Source organism: Dendropsophus ebraccatus, chromosome 5 (assembly GCF_027789765.1).
Source record: "Dendropsophus ebraccatus isolate aDenEbr1 chromosome 5, aDenEbr1.pat, whole genome shotgun sequence".
NCBI classification, from domain to species: Eukaryota; Metazoa; Chordata; class Amphibia; order Anura; family Hylidae; genus Dendropsophus; species Dendropsophus ebraccatus.
In genome coordinates this window covers 52353776-52371292 of record NC_091458.1, presented here as the reverse complement: position 1 = coordinate 52371292, position 17517 = coordinate 52353776, and the positions used below count along the sequence as shown (strand labels likewise).

Below are 17517 nucleotides of genomic sequence, written 5' to 3'. Positions count from 1 at the left end.
TTATTTTACTGTCTCACCATGGGAACCTTTGCCTGTCATCAGCATTGCTGATCAAACGCAGGCCTAGGGCTGAGCATGATGAGGCACCACAGCTATGACACTGAAGGCCTCAGGGAGGCCTTCAGTTGTCATAGCAACTATCGGGGCTGTGCTGGGCTGCACTGATCATAGCATCATAGCATCTCTAATTTTTAGCTTAAATTTTAGACTCAATTCCTCCAGGCTGTGCTGCCCTGCTCTGTGGTGAGTCTGTCCATATGATGGCCGACATGGAGGAGCATGTGACCATGCCCCGCCCCCACTGTCCTCATAGACACAAACAGGCTCAGTGGTGGACACAGGGGTGGGGTGGGGGTGGTGGTGGTGGTCACATGCTTCTCTGTGTCGGCCATCTTATGGACAGAAATACCACAGAGCAGGACAGCTTAGCCTAAAGAAGGGGAGTCTGATTTTAGCTCTATGAGATACACAGGGAGCTGCTGTCAGTATATACAGTGAGTACAGTTACTAATACTGTAAACTGAGCAATTTTACTATAAAGTGGCCAATCTCTTTAAGGAGAGACAATAAAGGCTTGATTCTTTGAAGATTAACTGTTTTACTCAGATCTAGTTTTCTTACACCTGTTACAACATTTTGCTTTAAAATGCTCTGATAATCCTCTGATTCTATTGTTACTTTAGTACATTAAAAACTGCAGTCCCAGAGGCAGCCAAACAGCCCCCATAACATGAAGGATCCTTCACGTTTTCACTGTAGGTAGGGAATCTGTCATAATGATGCTGGAATGTAACTCTTTGGTCCAAAGATGTTTTCTTGTTTTCTGTTAGTGAATAATTTTAGGCAGAATAAACAATGGAATTGAGTGACTTATTAGTCTATAGGAGCCATCATCCTTCTCCTTCTGATGGCTTCTGCAGAATATCTTTTAGGCTATGTTCACACTACGTAAGACTACGGCCATAGTTTTAGTGCAGCGGAACACAGCCTATTAAGCTATGGGATCCCGGCTGGAGCGTACACACATCGTACACGCTCCGGCCGGGATCCCATATGCCGCTGCAAACAACTGACATGTCAGACCTGTCAGTTCACACAGTGAAGCGAGCGGCTCCGGCCGCTTGCTTCACTGTGTGCTATGGGAGGTTCTGATGTGGGCACGTGCTGATGCGCCCGCATCAGAACCCTGCGGCCGAAAGAATATCCGGTTGGTACTCAATTACTGGCCGGGATGATCCGGGCAGAGACCGGCCGTTCCGTGACCCGGCCGGGTCACGGAACGGTCGATCTCTATATGTAGTGTGAACATAGCCTAAGGCTCGATTCACACGTTGTAAGAGTGCGGCTGTATTTGCGGCTGTAATTGTGCGGCGGTATTTTTGGTGGTTCGTGTGTATGCTTGGAAGTATAGGATATGCGGCTGCACAGTGCACACTATGTATGAATCTACGGCCCTATCGTAAACGGACCCGTAAAAAATGAACAAGACCATTGTTTGCGGCTGAATATGCGGCCGTGGATTGACAGGCGGTCCGTACGGAGTACTTCAAAAATACCCGGCAATGATGCCGAATGCCGATGCCTCTAATAGTTAATATATTAAATTAATCAAACACATTTTCTTTGTAATCAAGACACTTTCGTTGATCAATAATTTATTTCTAACGAATCCATCATTTTGCAATTAAATATACTGTTAAAAAAAATAGATATATAAATAAATGTATATTTATCTATATATTTATTTTTTGACAGTATATTGAATTGCACAATGATGGATTCGTTAGAAATAAATTATTGACCAACGAAACTGTATTTATTTCAACGAAAATGTGTTTTTTTAATTAAATATTAATTAGTACAGGAAGCTCCATAAGACGTTAATTCATATTGCCGGCAATAGAGCATTCTGTACTAATCATCACTTTACTTTAATGAAAACATCAAATGTTTCTTCTAATTATGTTATCACAATACCATTATTAGAAGAAACATTTAGAATTATATGTGCGCTCAGCTGATTGGCTGTTCGGCTGAGCGCACATATAATAAGCCGGTCCGCAGCACAGTGACTTCATTGTGCTGCGGACCAGCGAAGAGGACGCATCGGGGTGAGTATAGAGCTCTCCCCACCCCCTCCCCAGCACTGCACCCCTCCCAGCAAGGAAGGGGGGGTCAGTTAACCCCTTCCTTGCTGGGATGGGTGCAGTCTGACATCAGTCTGGCCCCCAGGGGGTTAAGGGGGATGCAATACATCCTCCCTTAACCCCTTGGGGGCCAGACTGTAAGCAGCGATCTGTAAAGATGCTGCATACTGTAAGGAGCACAACACCGCTCACAATGATGGGTGTTGTGCTCCTGTTTGTGTGTTTTTGTGTGTTTCTCCCTTTTTGTTTTTCAGATATCGGTATCCTGGGGATTACGTCGGATTCCATGGACTACGTCGATGACCAGCGTTTTTTTAATGTTTTTTTTAATAAAATGGTCAATGAGGGGTGTGGGGGTGTTTTTATTTGAATAAAAAAATTTGTAAACTTGTGTCTTGTCTTTATTTCTTTACTTTATAGACTTAGTAGTGGAAGCCGTCTAATAGACGGAATCCATTACTAAGTCGGGGCCTAGTGTTAGCCGGTATAAAATGGCTAACACTAACCCCCTATTATTACCCCAGTACCCAATGCCACCAGGGGTACTGGGAAGAGCCGGGTGCCAGTGGTCCTGGAGCATCAAAATTGGCGCTCCTGGACCGGGCGGCAGCAGGCTGGTAAGATTTAGGCTGGGGAGGGCCTAAACCAATGGCTCTTCCCACCCTGGTGTTACCAGGCTGCTGTCGTTTGGTTTTTAACCCGGCTGGTTATAAAAATAGGGGGGACCCTATGCGGTTTTTTTTTAATTATTTATTTATTTAAAAAAAAAAAACGCATAGGGTCCCCCCTATTTTTATAACCAGCCGGGTTAAAAACCAAACGACAGCAGCCTGGTAACACCAGGGTGGGAAGAGCCATTGGTTTAGGCCCTCCCCAGCCTAAATCTTACCAGCCTGCTGCCGCCCGGTCCAGGAGCGCCAATTTTGACGCTCCAGGACCACTGGCACCCGGATCTTCCCAGTACCCCTGGTGGCATTGGGTACTGGGGTAATAATAGGGGGTTAGTGTTAGCCATTTTATACCGGCTAACACTAGGCCCCGACTTAGTAATGGATTCCGTCTATTAGACGGCTTCCACTACTAAGTCTATAAAGTAAAGAAATAAAGACAAGACACAAGTTTACAAATTTTTTTATTCAAATAAAAACACCCCCACACCCCTCATTGACCATTTTATTAAAAAAAACATTAAAAAAACGCTGGTCATCGACGTAGTCCATGGAATCCGACGTAATCCCCAGGATACCGATATCTGAAAAACAAAAAGGGAGAAACACACAAAAACACACAAACAGGAGCACAACACCCATCATTGTGAGCGGTGTTGTGCACCTTACAGTATGCAGCATCTTTACAGATCGCTGCTTACAGTCTGACCCCCAAGGGGTTAAGGGAGGATGTATTGCATCCCCCTTAACCCCCTGGGGGCCAGACTGATGTCAGACTGCACCCATCCCAGCAAGGAAGGGGTTAAGTGACCCCCCTTCCTTGCTGGGAGGGGTGCAGTGCTGGGGAGGGGGTGGGGAGAGCTCTATACTCACCCCGATGCGTCCTCTTCGCTGGTCCGCAGCACAATGAAGTCACTGTGCTGCGGACCCGCTAATTATATGTGCGCTCAGCCGATCAGCCAATCAGCTGAGCGCACATATAATTCTAAATGTTTCTTCTAATAATGCTATTGTCATAACATAATTAGAAGAAACATTTGATGTTTTCATTAAAGTTAAGTGATGATTAGTACAGAATGCTCTATTGCCGGCATATGAATTACCGGCTTATGGAGTTTCCTGTACTAATTAATATTTAATTAAGAAAACACATTTTCGTTTAAATAAATTCAGTTTCGTTGGTCAATAATTTAATTCTAACGAATCCATCATTGTGCAATTAAATATACTGTCAAAAAATAAATATATATATAAATATACATTTATTTATATATATATTTATTTTAACAGTATATTTAATTGCAAAATGATAGAATCGTTTACATTTAATTATTGAACAATAAAAGGGACTTTATTAGACAGAAAATGTGTTTTATTAATTCAATATATTAACCATGAGAGACATCGGCTATAGTGCAGAGGATCGCAAACCCCGGTAATAGCGATTCATGTAAACTGTGTTCCCTGCTTTCCCAGATGCATCCAGAGGTGTTTCCATCACTTTCTTAACATTTTATTTGTTATTTTTAGTTGAACCAGATTTCCAAGTAAATGACCGTATGTTTTGAGCCGCATGTCTATTTTTTCCCACGGCCGGAGTTTCACCCGCACATTTACAGCCGCATAAAAAATACAGCCGCACAGTTACAGCGTGTGAATCCAGCCTAACACTGTATTCTTGGAATATTTTAGCCTCACACACTGGATCCCCTGTTAGGACTTCTGTTCATAACAACCACTCGGGCCGGTTGCTAGGGGCACGCCGGCGGCCTCCATAGCAGCCAGGCTGCTTCTTTTTTTTCTGCTCTGCTATTTCTTGATGTAGCAGTGGCCAGTCTCCATAAAGATTATCCCGGCCGGTACTGCAGTACTGTCTGGATGATCTTTCACGTCTCACATGCATGCGCGCCCGCATCAGAACTCCCCACAGCACACTATGACGCTTGCGGCCGCAGCCGCTTGCTTCATAGTGTGTACTGACATGGTTTTCTATAGCCGCTATTCACTGAATAGCGGCCGCAGAAAACTGACATGTCAGTTCTTTGCGGCGCTGCGAGGGATCCTGGCCGGAGCGTATATGATGTATATATGCTCCGGCTGGGATCCCATAGCAGATTAGGCAACGTATGTTTTCGTACAAAGTACAGCCAGTGTTGCCGATTGCAGCAACGGCCGTACTTTTATGAAAACATATGTTGTGTGAATATAGCCTGACAATGAAACAACCTTTATTTCTAAAAATTAAACCCTTTGTACATGTACAGTTTTCTATAACTATGTTCACACAACGTCAAAAATAGAGAAAAGGCGGCCGATTTCGCTATTTAAAAAACTTCCATTTTTGCAGCAATTTAACTGACTGCAATGGTAATGCATTGAAGTCGATGAAAAGATGGACGTCCAATGCACACAATGTATTGAATAACAGACATTTTTACCACGGCTGTCAAAATATTGAACATGATCATTATTCTTGGACGTCTTTTGCAAACAGCGGACGTTTTTTAATAGTTGTTCACACAGTTTTTCTTTTTCTACCGTTCTTTCTCTGTTTCTATTATTAAATTCAATGGACTTTTCAGTTTAGCCACACTCAAAGTCCAATGAGTAACCCCAAACTAGAATAATGTACAAACACCAGTCATTGCACCAAGGGGAGGCCAGGCTGCTAAATAACGTCCGTCATTTTAGACTCAAAATGACGGATGTCATTTTAAATGGAGCTGAAAAAACGTTGTGTGAAAATAGCCTCTGTAAGTATAATAATATTAAAATTCGATATGATAGTAAAAAAAAAAAAAAGAAAAATTATAGTCTGTAGCTCATTACATCAGATTTTACTGCATTTTACTGAGTGTTAAAGTCTGAAAGGTTCCAAAGGGATTTCACTTCATTATACAAATAGTACAGGGGATATAAGTAAAAGAGCAGTAGCATCACCATATGGCTATAGATATCCCTTTGCAATCTAAGAAGAAAGAATCTAAAGAAATAAAGTTTTATGATCCTCATTTCGATGATGAGGTCTGAGTAGAAAAAGTCTGAGAAGTCGTATACTGGAGGATTTGCAGCTGTGATTGAATACTTTTGTAGTGGTTCAGGAATCCAACTGTGGATATGGCAACATACTGTAACAACAGGTTAGAGTCTTCCAACCTGTTGTTAGTTTCTCTTTAATAGTTGGTTGTGTCTTAGCCCACGCAATGTGTTGGTTGTGTCTTAGCCCACGCAATCACTAGAACCAACAAGTGCATCCTGTTGTGCTTCAGGAACAGCAATTTGGACATTGTTGTACTTTACATCCAAGTAAGGGTAGCAAGAATCATTACACAATATGCATGTTTGTGCAAAAGGACACTGCAGCTTAAAAAAAAAAAAAAATACACAGAAACAGCAATGACGTTTTTAAAAAATGCGATGTCTGAGACCACAAAAGTACATATAAAGCTTATGCTATAAGTGGTCCATAGTGTCAGTAAATTTTAATGTGCCAGTTTTGCTTTATTGGCACACGTCCCACTGAAACTACTTTTCATTTTCTTTTGATCATCTTCTCATCGCAGAAACAAAATATATTCTCCTCTAAGCATTTTAGCTGTTGGTTCTCAGGTGATTTTCTAATGAGCTTTCACAATACCTCCTATATAATAAATGCTAATAGAATCAGGTTGGGGAACAATATCATATTTAATTAATCACATTTTCGTAAGACCTGTCTGTTTGACAAATTAACAACTTTAGTAAAAAAAAAAAAGCCGACAATGCGACCCCCAAAAACTTATAGCATACATCTCCTATGTTTTATTCCATACATGGGAGCTGCCTTGTTTTCCACGGCCGGATTCACTAAGAGGAGCACACCTATTAGTGAATCCAGCCAGCCGGGCCCCTGAACTTGTGCCTGGCATAGATTTGGATCATGATTTACGTCTGCAAGCAGGCATAAATAATGATAATAAGGCACGGGAAAAGGCCACGTCTACTCCCTGCCTTGCGTTAGTTTTCGGGAATCACAGACCATGCATTACGGATGGGGCCTTAGGCCAGTGTTTCTTAACTCCAGTCCCCAAATCCCACCAACAGGTTATGCTTTAAGAATATCCCATGCAAAGAACATCTGTTATAATACCTGATGCACTGAGTATAATTATATTACCTGTGAAATACTGAGGAAATCCTTAAAACCTGACCTGTTGGTGGGTGAGGACTGGAGTTGAGAAACACTACCTTAGAGGAATATCTCTCCTAATCCCCCTATGAATACTTGTCTTGCTGATCTTTATAGATTTATGAATGATAATAGAATATTCTGTCCACAACTATCGTATTTGATGGGAAAAGTAGCTCAATTTTTCCTGCCAATGCAATGGACACCTTGGGGAAGTCTGACAGACACTATAAGTCAGTGGGATTCTTCTGCAGTCATATGGGTTTACTGTGCAATGAATACAGCAAAGCTTCATTGCTTCTGTTTTAAGAGTAAGCAACACTGTAGATGCAGACAGAGTCCAAATATGTGAAAGAATAATAATACAATATATATTTGGAAAGGAAGAATTACATAAAGCTCTTGACCTTGGTTATGTTCCCACTCAGTTTTTTATACTTCATTTTGGTCAATATTTTTTTCACTAGCAGGAGTTGGTCTAAAGAACAGAAAAAGGTGCAAATCGTTTCATTATAGTTTTCTTTTCTGTTCCAGTTTGGTAAAAAAAAGGCTTGCTAAGGGGGGTAATACTGATGCAATGGGATCTTATTTAGTTTATGAGTCTGCTATAAAAGTTGGGGATGTATTGCAATTGAGGGGCCAAAAATATCAGGGTAACAAATTATAATCTTTCAAATTTAGTTTTTTTTTGGCATTTAGGGATGCCAATGCCAATGAAATAATAAAAAAAACTATAATTTTCAACATCCAAAAGCATCCATAAGGCCCAACTAGCTGTATCCTTAATGGGTTAAAGGACTGCATAGGTGTATACTTAGTTTCAATACACAGGAAGGCACAACTTTCACTGGTCAATGTGGAACATTCTACAGGTTACACTTTTTTACAGCCCATATGCCCTGGGGTCCATATTGGAATAATGGTATACTATTATTTATGGGATGAATACCCTCTTCATAGTGTATGTGGTCTTTGGGCAGTCAGCTGCTCCGTGTACTGTTTTAATGTCCTCATCAAAGGAAAGTCCGGTCCCAGGGTCTGCCTGTCTCTGCCTGGTAATCAAGTTAAAAACAACCTTCATTTTGGTGGCTTAACAGGGTGACAATGAGGGAATCTGTGCCCTAGGCCATCAGCGTCACTCTTGCCACCTTCATCCAGCCCAGGGGTGTACTGAAAAAGAAGAAAAGTGGGGAGAGAGGCACTGCAGGCTTAGGGCATTGATGCTCATTGACACCCCGCCACGCCGCACCACCAGAATACAAGGTATTTGTACACCAAATACTGGCCTTAAAAGGCAGGCATACTCCTGGACTAGACATGCCTTGATGAGGACATCAAAATGGTAGTGGCAGTTTGGGGGGGTCTCTGGGCAGTACACCCTTTTATGGGTCCACACCCTCTACATTGACCTGGCAGAGGTTCTAACAGTCATATTACACAGAAGCTTTCTGGTTTTACAGGTTTCTGTCTACAGCCTACCAACTTGTATCACAGCATTTAAACTTGGACTCCATTGCACAGCACCTCTTAAACTTTCCATGTTTCTCAACATTAAGCTGTTTTTATGGCACGATAATGTAGATATGCTTAGGAACTGCCATTTACAATAAACTTTTGTTGTGTACTCCATATGGATTTCATTGACTTACTGTAGATTAATACAAGTAAATGCACAAAAATAAGAAATGATTTCATTACTGTAGACATATTAGATTAATGCAAGTTATTACATAAACGTCTGGATAATTAACATTAATCTCATTAGTATGTAAGTGTCCTAAATACAGGTGTCTTGCTTTACTCATTATATTCAACTATATGTTAAAATCCAATTGAAAATTATGTTTAATGATCGTGAGAATATGGCATTGAAACCCTTGGGGCTTATTCCTTTATGTAGTATAAGAATATTAATATACTGTACAATGTCTTGATATAAGCATTCACATAGTCAGATACAGAAAATAGATTACTGAGATTGAGCAGTGCAAGCAAAGCAATATTTTCCATAGGTGTGATCAGTTAAGCAGATTGATGGGTGGTTGCCAGCTTTGCCAAACCCACTATTGCATTAAACTGGTCTTTTGACACCCATGCAACCAAGCCCAACATTTCAAACAGATAAAAAGGGAGACTACTGTCTCTGAACGCAAAGGGGCCCACACTCCTTCACCTTACCTGTTCTCTTTGTTCCCTTTCAACTTCATTTTTTCAGAATTCATTATGGCTTACATGCAAAATATTAAAAGTGGTGGTGGTGGAAGCAAGGGCTTTAGCTCCTGCTCAGTTGGCGGAGGAAGATCGGGTGGCTCTCGTACTTCTGGCTTTGGATCAAGAAGTCTATTTCTTGGAGGAAATAAGAGAATTTCGATTAGCGCAAGCAGCACTCGAGTTGGGGGAGGATATGGTGGTGGTGCAGGAGGCTTTGGTGGTGGTGCAGGTGGATTTGGTGGTGGTGCAGGAGGATTCGGTGCTGGTGCAGGAGGATTCGGTGCTGGTGCAGGAGGATTCGGTGGTGGTGCGGGATTTGGTGGGGGAGCAGGAGGGTTTGGTGCAGGAGGATTTGGTGGAGGCCCTGGAGGATTTGGCGGACCTGGAGCTGACCATCCTTTCCCTGTTTGCCCACCTGGTGGAATCCAGGAAGTCACCATCAACCAAAGCCTTTTGCAACCACTTAATGTAGAAATAGACCCAGCCATTCAAAAAGTAAAAACTGAAGAAAGGGAACAGATTAAAGTCCTCAACAACAAATTTGCAACATTCATTGACAAGGTAAGACTTAAGAAAGCTACAGATAAAAATGAATCAGTGTAATACATAACTATATATGGATATTATAGACAGTGCTTTGAATATAATTGTGCATAACAACAATGTTTTTGACATGATGGTATCAAAGTATAAGCTTGCCTTCCATTTCATTTGTAGGTTAGATTCTTGGAACAGCAAAACCAGGTATTAGAAACAAAATGGCGTCTCTTACAAGAACAAGGATCAAAGGGAGTTACCAAAAGGAACAACTTAGAACCCCTTTTTGAAAACTTTATTAGCAGCTTGAAGAAACAGCTCGACAGTATAGTAAGCGAGAGGAGCCGTCTAGAGAATGAACTGAAGAACATGCAAGAAATGGTGGAGGACTACAAGAAAAAGTATGATGGCATTGTAGCTTACACTTTTGATGATTTCCATGTTACTTAAAAAGAAGCTCTCTTTCTGCATAGTTCACATGTGCATGTTTTTCCATTTTTTTACATCCATATTTTAGGATCTTTACAAAAACAGTACCATAAAAAAAACTTTTGACAAAATTTTTTTTTACATATATGGGTGGAAAATGAACAACTTAAAATATGGAAACAAAACTGGAACACCTTGTAAGAAAATAATCTGTATTGTGTATATGTAGTTGATCCATAGTTTCATGTAGAAGTAGGAGTTAGCTTTATAACACACAGCGAATGTTAATCCATTTGTCTATTCACATAAGCATATAACTTATAACATTTAAATTTTAACAAATACAATAGGAACTACTTTCATCCACTATGTGACCAGTATTGCATCAGTATATATGTATTGTAGCCATTTTTCAGAATGTCATTCTTATGCAGTTCAACTTCCTGCGTACTGATGGATTACTGACTATCCAGTGGTCACCTACTGATCTAATTTAATCTTTTTACATATGTTTTGCTAATCCATATTACAAATGTTTACCGAAACACTTGTGTAAAGCAAACTTGGATTTGCCTTTTTACATTATATTGGTATCTTCTACAGATATGAAGATGAAATCAACAAGCGCACTGCAGCAGAGAATGAGTTTGTTGTGCTTAAGAAGGTAAGTTGTGTTCAAGCTAATTCAATGTTTTATTTCATGTATTAAGCCTGGGATGGAGAATCTTGGCCCTCCAGCTGTTGCAAAATTACAATTCTCATAATGCCTAGACAGCCAAAGCTAAAGCTTCGGGTGTCCAGCCATGATGGAAACTTATGTTTTGCAACAGCTGGAGGGCCACAGGATCCATGTATTAATGGAAACAAGTTATGGAAGCTAAAGATTACGGGATGATGGTTGAATTCTACAGTGACTGTTATTCTATTACAGGATGTAGACGCTGCATACATGAACAAGGTAGATCTGGAATGCAAGGTTGATGGCCTGACAGAAGAACTGAACTTCCTGAGAGCCCTATATGATGCAGTGAGTTTTCTGTTATAATTTCTTTTCCTGGTAAATGGTTAAATATTAAAATAAATCTAAATCTGACTAATACTAATATTTTTTTTTTTTTTACAAATTTATCATTTTAAATGGCATAACATTGATTTGAACACTCTTTTGTAGTTTAGAATTTTATCCTTTGACTGTATGAATTATTCTTTGCATGGTCTGCAGGAGCTCTCACAAACACAAGCATCAGTTGGTGACACCTCTGTTGTTCTGTCCATGGATAACAACCGGAACCTGGACCTACACAACATCATTGATGAGATTAAGAATCAATATGAACAGATTGCACAGAGAAGCAGAGCAGAAGCAGAAGCATTATATGACAACAAGGTTAGTGTCCTCCACCTGTTAACGTATGCATAGCGAAACACAAATCGTCACATATAATTAGACCACACCCAATACTCCTTATAGATAGATTGCCATTGCAAGTCGAAACCTAGGCAGTGTATTGTGAAATATTAAAATAAATACATATTTATTATATTAATATTTACTCCCATCCTTATTATTAGTCTATGGAAGCTCCTATTGCATAACATCTACTCATGAAGATCGATGCCTGTGCATTCAATACCTTCACTATAACATTTATTATATTAAGCCAAGATAAAATGTGACATGCTCCTGGTGTTAAGATGTTCTCTTTTCCTATTAGTACAAGCAGTTGCAAGCTGCCGCTGGAAAGCAAGGTGACAGCTTGAAGAACACCAAGAGTGAGATTTCAGAACTTAACCGTTTGATCCAGAGGCTGAGGTCTGAGATTGAGAGTATCAAGAAGCAGGTAGGCCTAGCGGGTCACAAATCAATTGTTAAAAATGGCTGACTTTTACTTAATACAAGATTGGTAATTATTTGGGGAATCAAGAAAATAATGGAAAATTATTTCAACAGATTGCAGCTTGCCAGTCATCCATTACTGAAGCTGAGGAACGTGGTGAACTTGCTCTGAAAGATGCTAGAGAGAAGTTGGCTGAACTTGAAGCTGCCTTGCAGAAGGCCAAAGAAGACCTGGCCCGTCAACTGCGTGACTACCAGGAGCTCATGAACGTCAAACTTGCTCTTGATGTTGAAATTGCCACCTACAGATTCATGCTGGAAGGAGAAGAGGAAAGGTTAGCTTCATATCATTAATATTTTTAACTTATCTTGGTTTTTGTCAACCTGGTGGACCAAGGCCTAGAACAACACCAAGTATACCTTGTACCATTTATCATTGATCTTTGGGCAATTTTATTAAATCTGACTTACATTTAGATATCATAAAACTAAATAAGAAGGACAGGCATGATATATATGTATGTATATTTGGCGCAATTTAGGAAACTCCCCAAAAATATACTTAAAGTGTCACTGTCATTGGGAAAAATTTCGACACGTGAACGGTCTGGGTTCACTCTTGCTCTGTGTTAGAAAAAAAGAGTCGGGCTCCACAGACTTACATTATGAGCCTCTTTTTTTTCTTACACAGAGTAGAGAGAGGACGCGGCCGATAAACGTTTTTGACATGTCTCTATCACATGTCGAAAGCTTGCCCAAATGACAGTGACACCTTAATAAATCTCCTCCACTGTAAATACCTGCTAGACATACAAAGTATATATTCAAAATGTAATAGTAATAATAATAATCTAAACGTTGTATAAAAAATTAACAATCCCATCTTTTTGTTTTTTTTCAGAATGTCTGGACAAATAGTCAACAATGTCAGCATCTGTAAGTATAGCTCCTCACTATAATGAAAGTAATACGATTATTGTGTCAGTAACGTTTGACGTATAATTAATACTTGCTATTTCTTAACCTAGCTGTTGTCAGTGGAGGTTCTTCAACTATGTCTGCAGCTGGAGGAGCAGGAGGATATGGTGGTGCTGCTGCAGGAGGTGGATATGGAATAGGTGGAGGAAGTGGATATGGCGTTGGAGGAGGCAGCAGCTCATATGGAGGTGCCAGCAGTGGTCAATATGGATCCAGCAGTGGTCAATATGGATCCAGCAGTGGTCAATATGGATCCAGCAGTGCGCAACATGGTTCCAGCAGCGGGCAATATGGTGCCTCTCAAGGAAGCAGCAGTTACAGCCGTTCTGGAGGCAGAAACACAGTGGCCGTTTCAACAACATCCTCGTCCTCAGTGAAAAAAACATATTAAGATGTTCCTTTGCCCTAGCGCTAGTCACTACCCTTCACCACTTCACTATACTTTTGGCATTCTGCTCAAATACAAGAAGCTTCACTACTATGTTCAGTTGTATCATCCTAGCTCATACCTTGTTTTTTCTTAGGGATACAATTGACTTTAATGTAGATCTTCCATACTTCACATTAACATCTTAGAGAAGTCATATTCATCAGTTGAATAGCTGAATATATTCATAGGCATTGCAGACAATAACACCACTGTATGTGTCAAAGCAAAAGATCACGATCATATCATTTAGAGGGTGATGTGTCCCTTATATTCCCTGTGTATAAATGTAATTGCACTCGTGTGTATCCCTGTAACATACCTAGGTGAGTTTGTTTGAGACTTCTGAACTACACTGTAGGTCATGGCCAGCGCCAGTCCTGTAAGTTCTTGCTTTCTTTTTTCTTAGAGTTATGTACATCAGGGATCCTGGGTGTTTGTTGTATATAAGTACTGGTAAATGCATTACTGGATCTTTCAACTCCAGGCTCGCATGTCTTGTCTTTTCTTTATATCTTCAATAAACTGCATGTGGATCTAAACTGGGTTGTAGTTTGCCTCTAATTTCTACCATGACAAATTATTTTTTGATTTCACATATTGTTACTGTTGAATAATAGAATGAAACATAGTTATAATTAGCATAGTTATAGTTAGTTATAGTTGTGTTCAGTTCACAATGGTGAACGATTCACTTGTCATCAATATTATCAATTGGTTAAAGGAATTTTCCAGGATTAGAAATAACACAACTATTTTCAAAAACTGCACCACTTCTGTCCTCAGGTTGTGTGTGGTATTACAATTCTTCTCCATCCACTTCAATAGAACTGAATTGTAAAACCACAGTCAAACTGAGAACAGGAGAGTTACTGTTTCTAGAAGAAATCAGCCATGGTTTTCAAAGTCCGGATAACCCATTTATATATAAAAAATAAAACAATGATAACATACTGTACCAACTGCGATATTCCAACCTTCACACTAAGCCTAAACAATAAGGATTTACACAAACTAATTTTAATATCTTATTTTCCTTCAAAGTCAAGAGTCAAGGAAGAAGAGATTTTGGCTAGTGTTTGCCGATTCCTTGCACTGAAGAACTCTATCCCTGAGTATAACACAGTTGTTATGGAGTAATAGTTTTATAGAACTAATTCGTTTCAATAAGATTTTTTGACCAACTGAGCCTTTTTTGTAGGGATCAGGGAAGGTTATCTACAAGTGACTAATGGTCTTTAGTTCTGTTGAGATTAGAGCAGCACAAAATGTGTTTGCCCCCTGAATATGCTAGCCAATCAGCTAGTTAGCAGCTATCCTATGCAGAGATGACACCTTTTAATCTTGGGATAACCCTTTAACCCCTTGCCTCTAAAGCCTGTTTTGGCCTTAAGTTAATTTTTTAAAATCTGACCTGTCTCACTTTATGCACTTATAGCTCAGTGATGCTTTAACGTATGCTAGCGATTCTGAGATTGTTTTTTCGTCACATATGTCACTTTATGTTAGTTGCAAAATTTGGTCACTACTTTGTGTGTTTTTTGTGAAAAACATCAAAATATCATGAAAAATTTGAAAAATTAGCATTTTATGAACTTTGAAATTCTCTGCTTCTTAAAAAAGGAAGTCATAGCACATAAATTAGTTACTAAATCACATTATCAATATGTCTTCTTTATCCTGGCATAATTTGGTAAACATATTTTACTTTTTTAGGGTATTATGGGGCATAGAAATGTATCAGCAAATTATCAAATTTTCATGAAATTTCCAAAACTGATTTTTTTTTAGGGACCAGTTCTATTTTTAAATTGATTTAGGAGGCTTGTATACTGGAAACCCCCCTACGTGACCCCATTTTGAAAACTAGACACCTTAAAGAATTAATCTAGGGGTACAATGAGCATTTTAACCCTACAGGGGCTGGAGGAAAGTGTTCACCATTAGGCCGTAAAAAAATGGAAAATTTAAATTTTCCAATAATATATACGTTTAGATTAAAGTTTCTCATTTTCAAAAGGAATATGAGAAAAATAGCACCCCAGAATTTGTAACGCAGGTTCTCCTGAGTACAACGGTATCCCATATGTGGGCGTAAACCACTGTATAGGCACACAGGAGGGCTCATCAGGAAGGGAGCGCCAATTAGCTTTTTTAATGCCAATTTTTCTGAAGAAGTTTCTGAGCGCCAGGTGCGTTTGCAGTGCCCCTGTAGTGTCAGCATAAAGAAACCCCCCCATAAGTCACCCCATTTTCGAAAGTAAATCCCTCAAAGAGTACATCTTGGTGTGTGGTGAGCATTTTGACCCCACAGGTATTAGAGGGAAGTATTCAAAACTAGACAGTTAAAATGAAAAACCTGAATTTGTCCAATAATATGTTTGTTTAGTTTGTAATTTCTCAATTTCACGAGGAACAGGAGAAAAACAGTACCCCGAAATCTGTAACGCAGGTTCTCCTGAGTAGAACGGTAGCCCATATGTGGGCGTAAACCACTGTATGGGCACACAGCGGGGCTCAGAAGGGAAGGAGCGCCAATTAGCATTTTCAGTGCAGATTTTGCTGAAGAAGTTTCTGAGCACCAGGTGCATTTGCAGGGCCCCTGTAGTGCCAGCGGAGTAAAATCTCCCCATAAGTCACTCCATTTTGGAAAGTGCACCCCTCAAAGAATTCATCTTGGGGTGTGGTGACCATTTTGACCCCACAGGTATTAGAGGAAAGTATTCAAAAGTAGACAATAAAAATGAAAAACTAGAATTTTTCCAATAATATGTTCCTTTAGTTAAAAATTTCTCAATTTCACGAGGAACAGGAGAAAAAATTCACCCCAAAATCTGTAATGCAGGTTCTCCTGAGTAGAACGGTACCCCATATGTGGGCATAATCCACTGTATGGGCACACAGCGAGACTCAGAAGGGAAGGAGCGCCAATTAGCATTTTCAGTGTAGATTTTGCTGAAGAAGTTTCTGAGCGCCAGGTCCGTTTGCAGTGCCCCTGTAGTGCCAGCAGAGTAAAAAAAAACACCATAAGTCACCCCATTTTAGAAAGTAAACCCTTCAAAGAATTAATCTTGGGGTGTGGTGAGCATTTTGACCCCACAGGTATTAGAGGAAAGTATTCAAAATTGGCCATTAAACATTAATGTAGATATGCTTAGGAACTGCCATTTACAATAAACTTTTGTTGTGTACTCCATATGGATTTCATTGACTTACTGTAGATAAATACAAGTAAATGCACAAAAATAAGAAATGATTTCATTACTGTAGACTAGGGATAAGCAAACTTTTGAAAAGTTCGGTTCGGTTCGATCCTGCGAACTGTCGTGAATTTCGGATCGGTCCGAACAGAATCGAAAATGAACCTTGCTCTAACGACTGAATAATTGCAGCTACAATAGTAGGAGTGTGATAGGGTATAGTTTTGTTTAGTTGCAGTTGATATTACAATGAAAAAAAGTGGGAAAAAAAACTTTCCAAAAATAATGAGAAAAAAATAAAAAATAAAAAAATAATAATAATAGGAATAAAATTAATAAAATATAGTGAATCAAAGTGCCAAAATAGTGGGAAAAAAATTGGAAAAAAAAGTTTACAAGGAGGATGCGGCAGCACTTGATTGCACCCAGGCCAGTATTGTTGAGAAGAGACAAGTCGAGAACCAGGAGGAGGCAGCAGTAGATTGCTCGCCTCTCAGTCCAGTATTGTTGAGAAGAGACAAGTTGAGCAGCAGGAGGAGGCAGCAGTTGATTGATTTCAGTCCAGTATTATTGAGGAGAGGCTACTTGAGGTAGAGGCAGCAGTTGATCGATTCCAGGCCAGTATTATGGAGGAGAGGCTACTTAAGGAAGATGAGGCAGCAGTTGATTGATTCCAGGCCAGTATTATGGAGGAGAGGCTAATTAACCCCTTAAGGTCAAAGCCTATTTTCGTTTTTGCGCTTTTGCTTATTCCATTTTAAGTTTAAAAGTCCATAGCGCTTGCATTTTTTCACCTAGAGACGTATATGAGCGCTTATTTTTTGCGAAACCAATTGTACTTTGCAATGACAGGCATTATTTTTCCATAACATATGCTGCGAAACCGGAAAAAAATCATTTGCGCTGTCAAATTGA

The 17517-nt window shown here is 39.7% G+C and overlaps 1 protein-coding gene across 1 annotated transcript; it reads left to right on the top strand.

Annotated features, from left to right (window-relative positions):
• The first annotated feature begins 9118 nt into the window (after nt 1-9118).
• LOC138792584 (keratin, type II cytoskeletal 1-like) lies at nt 9119-13944 on the top strand. The gene is made up of 9 exons (XM_069970179.1): nt 9119-9755; nt 9912-10132; nt 10764-10824; nt 11092-11187; nt 11383-11547; nt 11876-12001; nt 12112-12332; nt 12899-12933; nt 13026-13944. Exons 1-9 carry the CDS (start codon nt 9207-9209, stop codon nt 13364-13366), a joined length of 1815 nt encoding a protein of 604 aa, XP_069826280.1. The 5' UTR covers nt 9119-9206; the 3' UTR covers nt 13367-13944.
• Nucleotides 13945-17517: the final 3573 nt, after the last annotated feature.

Coding starts and splice junctions, on each gene's coding strand:
- LOC138792584 (XM_069970179.1), top strand. CDS start 9,207: ATGGCTTACATGCAAAATATTAAAAGTGGTGGTGGTGGAAGCAAGGGC. Junction 11,548..11,875: donor AAGCATTATATGACAACAAG/GTTAGTGTCCTC, acceptor TTTTCCTATTAG/TACAAGCAGTTGCAAGCTGC. Junction 12,934..13,025: donor AGTCAACAATGTCAGCATCT/GTAAGTATAGCT, acceptor TTCTTAACCTAG/CTGTTGTCAGTGGAGGTTCT.